The sequence below is a fragment of the Culex quinquefasciatus genome, chromosome 2 (assembly GCF_015732765.1).
Source record: "Culex quinquefasciatus strain JHB chromosome 2, VPISU_Cqui_1.0_pri_paternal, whole genome shotgun sequence".
Lineage (NCBI taxonomy): Eukaryota > Metazoa > Arthropoda > Insecta > Diptera > Culicidae > Culex > Culex quinquefasciatus.
Window position 1 is genome coordinate 78,569,835 of NC_051862.1, and position 13,734 is coordinate 78,583,568.

The 13,734-nt window shown below is 33.5% G+C and overlaps 2 protein-coding genes across 2 annotated transcripts in view; both read right to left on the reverse strand.

The window, feature by feature from the left end:
* LOC6035450 overlaps positions 1-13,734 on the reverse strand; it is a 47,419-nt gene that overhangs the window by 11,697 nt on the left and 21,988 nt on the right. The window contains exon 5 of the mRNA XM_038250447.1: positions 3,305-3,894. Coding sequence (XP_038106375.1) covers positions 3,305-3,894 — 590 coding nt within the window. The remainder of the gene's footprint in view (positions 1-3,304; positions 3,895-13,734) is intronic.
* Positions 3,220-3,969, reverse strand: LOC119766523 (endochitinase-like). Its single transcript, XM_038251120.1, has one exon. It carries the CDS (start codon positions 3,938-3,940, stop codon positions 3,266-3,268), a length of 675 nt encoding a protein of 224 aa, XP_038107048.1. The 5' UTR covers positions 3,941-3,969; the 3' UTR covers positions 3,220-3,265.

The window sequence follows — 13,734 nt, forward strand, 5'->3', positions numbered from 1 at the left end:
TTCCAACGATCTTACAACATTGAAGATCTGGCAACCCTGTCTCAAGTTATGACCACTTAAGTGATATTTATGTACTTTTTTGAAGCCGGATCTCAATTAAATGTATGCAAACGATGTCCGGATCCGTCATCCGACCCATCTTTGGTTAGGTAATCGAGAGACCATTCCAACGAGTCCTCAAAAGTGAAGATCTGGCAACCCTGTTTCGAGTTATGACCACTTAAGTTGAATCTGTCTACTTATTTTTCTGGATCTAAAAAAAGCTGAAATATGTGTCCAAACCACTCATATTACCCATTGTTGGTAAAAAGTGAGGAAGGCATCAACCACATAGGTGGATTATGTTAGTTTTTGCTATACATTTGGTTTGGAAAAGGTTTGTAGTTAGAGTCTAAGCCCTAAAAATGTTACACGATTTTCACGAGTTTTATCCCATTTAAAATCCAAGGGCAGCTACAAACAAGCCTCGTAATACTTAATAATATAAGACCACTGTTGAGGACTAGCATATTTATAATAAGAAATTGCAATATTAGTTAACAGTGCTTTTCCACTCTATAAGCTATTTAATTTTATTAAAATTTCAGAAATATTTTTTTTCTCCCAACTCCCAAAAATGTCTTCTTGTCACCCTAGTGTTCATGGCTCGTGGCAACCTGATAAGGTGCTCCAAATCAAAAGATAAGTAAACAAACAAATCCTTCATCAATCCATACAATCAATCAGAGGACCTTATAGCTACTGACATCACATGATTCACTTGACAATTTGAATGAGTCATAAAAAGTATCTATTTGAGTGAAAAACAGGCGCAAAGTGAAACATTATTTTCGAATATGACGAAAAATAAATTAAGATATGAATAAAAGTTTGAGATGGACAAGTACAAACGTATGAGACGCACGGATTGTTGTTGAATTATTGCTATATTATTGTTTAAAAATTCCAAAGTTGGACATTGCATGATTTAAGGTTTATTGAACTACCAGCTTGACACCCAAATACACTCGCTCAATTATTTTACTAAAGCTTTAAGATGTGCAAGAAATACCAATTTAAATTGAAAATTTTGATCAGTTTCACAACTCGACACCTTTGATATCAACCAGTAAACTTTTTTAGATTTGGGATCCCTGAACTCGCTTTATTAGACAGAGTTAAATCAGTGCAAAGTTCCTACTCAAAAAAAATTATGAATTTCGTTTATAAATGCTATGAAATTATCTGAAGCGACCATGCGCACCCCTTGGAAATCATCTGCAATTGCAATTCTGCAGCGGAATTGGAGAGTGGCAGCGCATCTGGAGACAGCTCATAGCCCGGAGGTTGTATGAGCAATAAAAGTAAAAGAATAATTAGAGCGGGTCTTGCTTATCCAAAGAAGGGCCCTCTTGAATTTTTCAAGATAACCCATCATGTTGCATATCGAACTTCAGTAATTGAATGATATGACAATTTGTATTTTTTTTTCTAGTCTAACCTGACCACTCCGAGAATGGTTATCGGAATTTTTCGAATTTTTCGAATATTTCGGATTCCCGGAATAAACATGTCTCCTGTCACTGGAACTTATTAGCAATGGGAGCACGTGGTTGAAAAAATCGGAATGAAATAGGGCGTCCAATTTTCCCGGGTTTTGAAATTCCCGGGAAACGGGATAAATATTTTTGGAATCCCTGGAATTCCCGGGATCCCGGGAAATTTTTGAAGCAGTAATAAAATCTATGTTTTCATTATATTTGTTATGTTTTTCAAGCCTAAAATTACAGAATTAACTCAATACTGTTAATTGGTGATAATTTACACTTCAATCTTAACAAGGACAGCAGTTTTTAAGATAGCTTAAAACACATTAAAATCGCTTTTTGATGTGCTTTGGAATTTGAATGAACCGCAATTTTATATATATTTCTTTTTTATTTATTTATATAACATGACTACAAAAGCTTAAACAATTACATTGAAACTGTCTAAAACAACAACACTTTAGATAAGTTTAGAATTTTATGTTATATATTAAAACTTATTTTAAAAATTATCCCTAAGTCACTACCGCCAACTGGAGATAATCGGGACTGCAGTCTGAATAGATACAGGAGATTTTAGAGCAATAAATTTGGAAATCGGTGTACTAATTGTTTTGTAATATTCCTGTTGTAACTAAAATCAATCAAAACAATCAGAACATTAAATAAATAAAATTCAATAGAAAATATTAAAAGCGCAAGGCGAATCTGTAAACTAAATTTTCATCAATTTTCCCTAACAAGCCAAATTAATGCTGATACATGCCGAATACAAATATGAATGCTTTACCAAGACGAAGATAAATAAATAAATAAATAAATAAATAAATAAATAAATAAATAAATAAATAAATAAATAAATAAATAAATAAATAAATAAATAAATAAATAAAATTCTTATCGAGTCTAAGTATTGAACTATTCATCTAATTTCGGGAATTCTCGGGACAAAATTTAAAAAGTCCCGGGATTCGGGAATTCCCGGTTTTGGAAACATCCCGGGATTTTTGTCCCGGGAATTCCCGGGATGGACGCACTAGAATGAAAACTTATTTTTCATGTGTTTTTTTTTTGTTTCACATGCTTGAGATGATAGCGGGTAGCGGGGCCACGTTCTTTTTTTCTGATTGAGTAGGAGTTACTAAAGAGGCAGTATTTGATTTTGCTCGGTTTGTTATAGAGGTCGTATCGAGGTGCTCAGATTTAGATGAAACTTTCAGCGTTTGTTTGTCTATACATGAGATGAACTCATGCCAAATATGAGCCCTCTACGACAAAGTGGAAGTGGGGTAAACGGGCTTTGAAGTTTGAGGTTAAAAAAAACATAAAAAATCTCTAAATTGCTTGCATTTCCCTAAAACTTCATCAATTCCAACGGTATTGACTCTTGGGTGCCCTATGCTTGTACTTATGAATATGGAAAAATACCTGTTGAATGCATCCAAAACTTCAGGGGCCATTTGTAAACCACGTGGACGTACATATTACAAAAGTTGATCAAAATGATCAGGAGGTCAAGAGAAATGTAACAATTTATGATAAAAATAAAACTTTGGCCAATACAGCATTAAGAGTTGTGAAATTATACCAAACGTATTAAATATTATAATATTATATCATATCAAATATTGCATCATAACTTTTTAATGAAAATAGTAGCATTGAAAAAGAAAACCAGATGTTATAATATGATTTTTAATTTTATTTAAAAACTGCGAACTTAATTTACTGAAGAGATCTTATGCTTCGCACAGGTCTGGGTTTCCAACCCCACAAACGCGCACCATCGGGTAGAAAATTTGACCCTCATCGCACTGCTCCAGCTGATAACGGCCCATAACGCAGACCACAAACTGCGTACAATCCGTTGGGTGGGGCAAAATGTCAACGACGACCCCGCGGCACATTTCGGTAAAGTTTGGTGGAGCAGCAGTCGTGGCAGGTTCACCGGTGGTAGATTCCTCCGTGACGATTTCCTCCACGGTGGTTTCCTCCGGGACTTCCTCAGTGGTGGCTTCTTCCGTAATGATTTCCTCGGTGGTGGCTTCTTCAGTAACGATTTCTTCAGCGGTGGTTTCGGTTACTTCGGTAGTCGGTTCGACAGTGGTTGATTCCTCGGTGGTCACCGGAGCCTCAGTCGTAGTGGTGGTGGTCGTCGTCGTAGTGACCACTCCATCCCAGCAGGTGACACTTGGACGGCTGTCGCAGACCATGCGGTTAACGTCGAAGAAGGTTCCCATGGGTTGGCAGCGCACTTGGTGTTCTTGACCATTCTGACAGACGACGTAGAACTGGCACTGAAGGGATGGCAGGATAGTTCCACTTGGTTCGTTCGCACAACGGTTCGTTGATCTCGGGAGAGCACTGACTGAAGCCACGAAGGCCAACGCAAGCAAGCACACAATCGTTTTCATGATGATCGTTTAAAGAACTGAATTGAAATGATACCTACCACAAAAAAATGCTTCTCTTAAATATTGTTCGAAAATCCCTCATGATTTCTGAGAAAAACATCCCAACGCAAGACTGGATTTCCCAGCTCGTGATAACTCATATCGGCTGTAAAAATTGAAACATTCATAAAGCTGCACGCGCTAACATTTTTCCTGGTCTATCGCACCATGAGCATTCATCTTGTTCGGCAGATAAGATTTTCAACCTCGTCAGATACAAAGCCAGCAAATCTGCGTTTGATCCGTACAATCAATCCAAACACATCATAAAGAGCTTTACCAAAGTGTACTGAGCTTGACAATTGGTAAGTCAGCATTTGAACTTTTGAGTGATTTTACAAGATTATCTTCAAAAATATATATTAAAAAGTATACAGGGGGAAAAAGAGTTCCCAAAATCGTGAACAAGCGTTCATGAAAATGGGAACCACGAAGAAGGTTTTCAAATCCCATTGTACGATTTTCAAAAACGTACCATGGCATTTGAACACTTTGTTCATGGTTCCCATTTTCATGAACGCTTGTTCACGATTTTGGGAATTCTTTTTTCTCTTTGTATCATGAGTACTGATTATTCATTCAACTCGGTGTACAGGGGTGACATTAGGTCTGAGGAGTATGACCCAATCTCATCCCCTAGACATAATGTGTCGCCGTCACAATGTGACGGTATTTAGAAAAATTTCAATAATGCTTAAAATGAAAATGGTTCCGCTAGAGAACAGTTTGTTTTGATTTACTATTTCAGGGCGTATTTTGTTTTTTGTGCAACCAAAAATCCTTGCAGAAATCTTTCAGAGAGTACTCTCGGCTAGTCTTTGGATGACAATTCTTTTTGAACCTGAAACTAAAATTTATGACCTTTTTTTCTCTGTACTCTTGGAAACAAGTAAGGCCGTTGCAAATATTTATCAAAGTTTATGTAAGGGGACAAAAAACTATTTTTTTTAAACTTCAATATTTCAATGGAAATATACGTTGAAAATATCAGTTGAAATCAACTAAAAATAAAGAAATATTGGAAACTAATAATTGCAAACCAACTGAACAGGTAAAACATTTTTAAAAACATTATGCATGGGTAATTCTCTACCAACTCACACAAAATCGGAAAAAGTTACCCCGACCCCTCTTCAGTTTGCGTGAACTTTTGTCCCTGATCACGAATCTGAGGTCCGTTTTTGAAATCTCGTGACGGAGGGGTGGAACGACCCCTTCCATTTTTGAACATGCAAAAAAGACAGGTTTATCAAGAATGTTGCAGCCTGAAAAGGTCAATCAAAATTTAAGAGGCTATATAATCAACGAAACGTTACGTAAAACATTAAAAAATAAGATTGATTATTTATGGCAAACTTCTCTAAGTATTTTTTTCAGTGATTAGTGTTAATTGTGCTGCCTGCTTCAGTCGATATTGGACGGTGGAGAAGCGCGCCTGCCTTGCAGGATTATTCATGTTACGAACGTCATATTCAGTGATTGTATTTTTTTGTGCTTTAATTAAGATTGCATTGATTGTGATTTTAAAATCCCTTCCTGTATCATCGTTGATCAGGAGGCACGGCATCGGGTAAATTGTGCATTAACTTTTCGAATAATTAATAAAATTTTCACGGTAAAGAACTCGTTTATCAAATGAAATTCTGACAAATCACCATAAATCCAGTCTACGAACTCCAAATAGGCATTTTTGACTGATTAAAAACATCATTTGGATTCAATTTAAAGTTTACGAACTACTTAGCATAAAAACTTATAAAACTCTGGAAATTCTATTTAAAACTTATCTATACTTAATTTTGAAAACTTTTAATTCAATTAAATGTCAATATATTACCATACAATTGCAAATGAAACATTTTGAAGTTGGTATAACATTGTTTTGGGGATCTTTGTATCGATAGAATAGATTTTTCTTTGGAATTTCGTACCAACCCGGAGTAATTCCGTGGGTCCGTGGGTTTTATAGAACACCTAGATGTCTGGGTATCAAAAGATCGTAAATTTTATGCTCTTTCCGATGCCACATAGGTTGACTTGTGAATCGTGGACCGGTTATGATGCCGGTGGATTTTCCGACGACGTAATTCCGGGTTGGTACGAAACTCCAACGGAAAATCTATTCTATCGATACAAAGATCCCCAAAACAATGTTATACCAACTTCAAAATGTTTCATTTGCAATTGCAAATAACATTATTTATGTTAGTTTTTCGAAAGGTGTACAAACTTTTTTTTTGCACCATTTTTGATTTTTATAATGGGTAATTCTCCGCCAACTCACACAGCAGTTGCCCCGACCCCTCTTCGATTTGCGTGAAACTTTGTCCTAAGGGGTAACTTTTGTCCGTGATCACGAATCCGAGGTCCGTTTTTTGATATCTCGTGACGGAGGGGCGGTACGACCCCTTCCATTTTTGCACATGCGAAAAAAGAGGTGTTTTTCAATAATTTGCAGCCTGAAACGGTGATGAGATAGAAATTTGGTGTCAAAGGGACTTTTATGTAAAATTAGACGCCCGATTTGATGGCGTAATCAGAATTCCGAAAAAACGTATTTTCATCGAAAAAACACTAAAAAGTTTTAAAATTCTTCCATTTTCCGTTACTCGACTGTAAAAATTTTGGAACATGTCATTTTATGGGAAATTTAATGTACTTTTCGAATCTACATTGTCCCAGAAGGGTCATTTTTCATTTAGAACAAAATTTTCATTTTAAAATTTCGTGTTTTTCTAACTTTGCAGGGTTATTTTTAGAGTGTAACAATGTTCTACAAAGTTGTAGAGCAGACAATTACAAAAATTTTGATATATATACATAAGGGTTTGCTTATAAACATCACAAGTTATCACGATTTTACGAAAAAAAGTTTTGAAAAAGTTGGTCGTCATCGATCATGGCCGTTCATGGTCACCCGCGACAGACACGGACGACGAAACAAAGAGAAACACAAAAAGTAACTTTTTCAAAACTTTTTTTTCGTAAAATCGCGATAACTTGTGATGTTTATAAGCAAACCCCTAATGTCTATATATCAAAATTTTTGTAATTGTCTGCTCTACAACTTTGTAGAACATTGTTACACTCTAAAAAATAACCCTGCAAAGTTAGAAAAAACACGAAATTTTAAAATGAAAAAAATTGTTCTAAATGAAAAAATGACCCTTCTGGGACAATGTAGATTCGAAAAGTACATTAAATTTCCCATAAAATGACATGTTCCAAAATTTTTTACAGTCGAGTAACGGAAAATGAGATCGTGGAAGTTATCCCGGGGAAGTTATCCTGGACGCCATAAAGATGGCGGCTGTAGGCCGTAGGATAACTGTCAAAGGATAACTTCCCATCTTTTTCTTAGATGGGAAGTTATCCTGGGAGGTTATCCTACGGCTAAAAACGACGGCCATCTTTATGTCATCCAGGATAACTTTAGGTTATCCTACGACAGATTATGAAAAATAAATATGATTCAAGAAATTAAACACTGTTTAAACAATAACATAGTTTGGTTTTCCAAAATCTTAAAAAAGGTGAATAATTTAGCTAACGGATTCAAAATTAAATAAATTCAAACATTCTGAAAAATCCCAAGGCTCCTCAGAAATAAATGAAAGGATTTAACTGAACAGTCAAAACCTCCTAGGGCCAGCTATGGGGAGTTGATAAAATTATTCTAAAAATGTAGAACATTATTTCCAAGTCCTACAAGCATGTTTTTCAGTTCGGCATGCTTGCCAAGTAATTTTCAAAATGTTTCCTGAACATATTATAATAAAATTTGAAATAAATTCAAAGAAATTCTCAAAGAACCTCGTAGGGCCAGCTATGGGAAGTTGATAAAATTATTCTAAAAATGTAGAACATTATTTCCAAGTCCTACAAGCATGTTTTTCAATTCGGCATGGTTGCCAAGTATTTTTTTAAATGTTTCCTGAACATATTATAATAAAATTTAAAATAAATTCAAAGAAATTCTCAAAGAACCTCGTAGGGCCAGCTATGGGAAGTTGATAAAATTATTCTAAAAATGTAGAACATTATTTCCAAGTCTTTCAAGCATGTTTTCAATTCGGCATGCTTGCCAAGTAATTTAAAAATGTTTTCAGAACATATTATAATAAATTTGGAATAAATTCAAAGAAATTCTCAAAGAGCCTCGTAGGGCCAGCTATGGGGAGTTGATAAAATTATTCTAAAATGTAGAACATTATTTCCAAGTCCTACAAGCATGTTTTTCAATTCGGCATGCTTGCCAAGTAATTTTCAAAATGTTTCCTGAACATATTATAATAAAATTTGAAATAAATTCAAAGAAATTCTCAAAGAACCTCGTAGGGCCAGCTATGGGAAGTTGATAAAATTATTCTAAAAATGTAGAACATTATTTCCAAGTCCTACAAGCATGTTTTTCAATTCGGCATGGTTGCCAAGTATTTTTTTAAATGTTTCCTGAACATATTATAATAAAATTTAAAATAAATTCAAAGAAATTCTCAAAGAACCTCGTAGGGCCAGCTATGGGAAGTTGATAAAATTATTCTAAAAATGTAGAACATTATTTCCAAGTCTTTCAAGCATGTTTTTCAATTCGGCATGCTTGCCAAGTAATTTTAAAAATGTTTTCAGAACATATTATAATAAATTTGGAATAAATTCAAAGAAATTCTCAAAGAGCCTCGTAGGGCCAGCTATGGGGAGTTGATAAAATTATTCTAAAAATGTAGAACATTATTTCCAAGTCCTACAAGCATGTTTTTCAATTCGGCATGCTTGCCAAGTAATTTTCAAAATGTTTCCTGAACATATTATAATAAAATTTGGAATAAATTCAAAGAAATTCTCAAAGAACCTCGTAGGGCCAGCTATGGGAAGTTGATAAAATTATTCTAAAAATGTAGAACATTATTTCCAAGTCTTTCAAGCATGTTTTTCAATTCGGCATGCTTGCCAAGTTATTTTAAAAATGTTTACAGAACATATTATAATAAATTTGGAATAAATTCAAAGAAATTCTCAAAGAGCCTCGTAGGGCCAGCTATGGGGAGTTGATAAAATTATTCTAAAAATGTAGAACATTATTTCCAAGTCCTACAAGCATGTTTTTCAATTCGACATGCTTGCCAAGTAATTTTAAAAATGTTTTCAGAACATATTTTAAAATGTTGAATAAATTCAATGAAATTCAAAACAAAAAATCGTGAGACCAGCTATAAGAAGTTGATAACTTAATTTAAAAATGAAAAACAAAATTATTTTTATTAAACATTTTCTTAAAATATATTTCAATTTACTAGGAAATTAAGCATGCCGAATAAAAGTACATGCTAATAGAACTTCAACAGTGTGTTCTTTATTTTAAAATAATTTTATCAACTCCTTATAGCTGGCTTAAAGAGGTTTTTTGAGAGTTTCTTTGAATTTATTCCAAATTTTATTATAATATGTTCAGGAAACATTTTTAAAAATACTTGGCAAGCATGCCGAATTGAGAACCATGCTTGTAGGACTTGGAAATAATGTTCTACATTTTAAGAATAATTTTATCAACTCCCCAAAGCTGGCCCTACGAGGTTCTTTAAGAATTTCTTTGAATTCATTCCAAATTTTATTAAAATATGTTCAGAAAACATATAAAAAAATACTTGGCAACCATGCCGAATTGAAAACCATGCTTGAAGGACTTGGAAATAATGTTCTACATTTTTAGAATAATTTTATCAACTTCTCATAGCTGGCCCTACGAGGTTCTTTGAGAATTTCTTTGAATTTATTCCAAATTTTATTATAATATGTTCAGGAAACATTTTGAAAATTACTTGGCAAGCATGCCGAATTGAAAAACATGCTTGTAAGACTTGGAAATAATGTTCTACATTTTTAGAATAATTTTATCAACTTCCCATAGCTGGCCCTACGAGGCTCTTTGAGAATTTCTTTGAATTTATTCCAAATTTATTATAATATGTTCTGAAAACATTTTTAAAATTACTTGGCAAGCATGCCGAATTGAAAACCATGCTTGTAGGACTTGGAAATAATGTTCTACATTTTTAGAATAATTTTATCAACTTCCCATAGCTGGCCCTACGAGGCTCTTTGAGAATTTCTTTGAATTTATTCCAAATTTATTATAATATGTTCTGAAAACATTTTTAAAATTACTTGGCAAGCATGCCGAATTGAAAACCATGCTTGTAGGACTTGGAAATTATGTTCTACATTTTTAGAATAATTTTATCAACTTCTCATAGCTGGCCCTACGAGGTTCTTTGAGAATTTCTTTGAATTTATTCCAAATTTATTATAATATGTTCTGAAAACATTTTTAAAATTACTTGGCAAGCATGCCGAATTGAAAACCATGCTTGTAGGACTTGGAAATAATGTTCTACATTTTTAGAATAATTTTATCAACTCCCATAGCTGGCCCTACGAGGTTCTTTGAGAATTTCTTTGAATTTATTCCAAATTTATTATAATATGTTCTGAAAACATTTTGAATTACTTGGCAAGCATGCCGAATTGAAAACATGCTTGTAGGACTTGGAAATAATGTTCTACATTTTAGAATAATTTTATCAACTCCCCATAGCTGGCCCTACGAGGCTCTTTGAGAATTTCTTTGAATTTATTCCAAATTTATTATAATATGTTCTGAAAATATTTTTAAATTACTTGGCAAGCATGCCGAATTGAAAAACATGCTTGTAGGACTTGGAAATAATGTTCTACATTTTTAGAATAATTTTATCAACTCCCCATAGCTGGCCCTGCGAGGTTCTTTGAGAATTTCTTTGAATTTATTCCAAATTTATTATAATATGTTCTGAAAACATTTTTAAAATTACTTGGCAAGCATGCCGAATTGAAAAACATGCTTGTAGGACTTGGAAATAATGTTCTACATTTTTAGAATAATTTTATCAACTCCCCATAGCTGGCCCTGCGAGGTTCTTTGAGAATTTCTTTGAATTTATTCCAAATTTATTATAATATGTTCTGAAAACATTTTTAAAATTACTTGGCAAGCATGCCGAATTGAAAAACATGCTTGTAGGACTTGGAAATAATGTTCTACATTTTTAGAATAATTTTATCAACTCCCCAAAGCTGGCCCTACGAGGTTCTTTGAGAATTTCTTTGAATTCATTCCAAATTTTATTAAAATATGTTCAGAAAACATTTAAAAAAATACTTGGCAACCATGCCGAATTGAAAAACATGCTTGTAGGACTTGGAAATAATGTTCTACATTTTTAGAATAATTTTATCAACTCCCCATAGCTGGCCCTACGAGGCTCTTTGAGAATTTCTTTGAATTTATTCCAAATTTATTATAATATGTTCTGAAAATATTTTTAAAATTACTTGGCAAGCATGCCGAATTGAAAAACATGCTTGTAGGACTTGGAAATAATGTTCTACATTTTTAGAATAATTTTATCAACTCCCCATAGCTGGCCCTACGAGGTTCTGTGAGAATTTCTTTGAATTTATTCCAAATTTTATTATAATTTGTTCTGAAAACATTTTTAAAATTACTTGGCAAGCATGCCGAATTGAAAAACATGCTTGTAGGACTTGGAAATAATGTTCTACATTTTTAGAATAATTTTATCAACTCCCCAAAGCTGGCCCTACGAGGTTCTTTGAGATTTTCTTTGAATTCATTCCAAATTTTATTAAAATATGTTCAGAAAACATTTAAAAAAATACTTGGCAACCATGCCGAATTGAAAAACATGCTTGTAGGACTTGGAAATAATGTTCTACATTTTTAGAATAATTTTATCAACTCCCCATAGCTGGCCCTACGAGGCTCTTTGAGAATTTCTTTGAATTTATTCCAAATTGTTTATAATATGTTCTGAAAACATTTTTAAAATTACTTGGCAAGCATGCCGAATTGAAAAACATGCTTGTAGGACTTGGAAATAATGTTCTACATTTTTAGAATAATTTTATCAACTCCCCATAGCTAGCCCTACGAGGTTCTTTGAGAATTTCTTTGAATTTATTCCAAATTTATTAAAATATGTTCGGAAAACATTTTTTAAATTACTTGGCAAGCATGCCGAATTGAAAAACATGCTTGTAGAACTAGGTAATAATGTTCTGCATTATTAAAATAATTGTATTAACCCCTCATAGCTGGCCAAACGAGGATTTGAATTTTTATTTTCATTCATTCATTTTTCTTTTTGGGAGCATTTAGGTTTTTCAGATTTTTTTTGTAAATTTGAATTTTGCATCATTAATCTTTATTTGTTTTTCATTTTAATATTTTTTTAACACTGAGCCTTGCAATTGTTTAAATAATGTTTACTTCCTTTAATCATTTTTATTTTTCATAATCGGCCGTAGGATAACCAGAAGTTATCCTGGATGCCATAAAGATGGCCGCCGTTAGCGGCCGTAGGATAACCGTCCAGGATAACTTCAGCCAGGTCGGAAAATGGGAGAATTTTTAAAACTTTTTTATTGTTTTTTTCGATGAAAAATACGTTTTTTCGGAATTCTGAGTACGTCATCAAATCGGGCGTCTAATTTTACATAAAAGTCCCTTTGATGCCAAATTTCTATCTCATCACCGTTTCAGGCTGCAAATTATTGAAAAACACCTCTTTTTTCGCATGTTCAAAAATGGAAGGGGTCGTACCGCCCCTCCGTCACGAGATATCAAAAAACGGACCTCGGATTCGTGATTAGGGACAAAAGTTACCCCTTAGGACAAAGTTTCACGCAAATCGAAGAGGGGTCGGGGCAACTTTTCCCGATTTCGTGTGAGTTGGTAGAGAATTACCCTAATAGTATTTGTTAAATATATAACTTTTTATAGAAATCATCTTTTCGTGAGCTTTTTAAAGCAAAATGTTCGGTAAGAGTTTCTGAACTGAACGTAGTACTAGGTTTCTGTCAAACTTTAAATTGTTTACACGTTTCATCACAAAATGTGCATAGTGCCCAAGGAGTGTAAATACTTGTTTTACATACTGTATATGAGCAATTCTCGCTGAAACCGTCCCACTAGATGCACATGTTCTCAAATCGTTACGGCAATGTTCTCATTCGATTCAGCGCACCAAAAAACCATTAAAACAACCTTCGATCCAATGAAAATGTCAGCCGTTAGCCACCTGTAAATAAAAACTTGTATTGAACTATGGATTTTTTCGAAAAAATGCCCTGATTTGGAGAAATGATATCTCCCAAAATACATTACCAAACATCAAAAAGTTATATATCGTTGGAAAGGTAATCGCGAGGGCTTTCTATCGAACTTTGAAAAACATTTCAAAAATTATTTTTCAAGGGTAATTTTAAGGGTTTTGAGAAACTTACTCTTAATTTTGAATTTTGACCGTGTTCGCAACCACTTATCATTACGCAACCATTTTCATTCGAAAGATTGGAAGATTTTGCATAAAATCAACTTGAGAAAAGTAGTGTAATGAAATAGTTTTCGTATAGTTATTAAAGGATGAAAGAAATTAGTAAAATTTTAGTTAAAAATAACCAAAGCTCAGACTTCAGAAATGAACCTAATTTACAGTCAAAACAAAGCAGGATTGTTTTTGAGCCGAATGTACAGTCATCTGAGGCAAATCTGGACATATAGGATGAATAGGGACAGCTATATCAACTATACTTTCACTCATCAGATCATATTTTTAAATTGATTATGTAAAAACATACATAAACAAACAAGTTTCTAAATTTTATGCAATTAAGTACTCTGAAAACTTATGTCC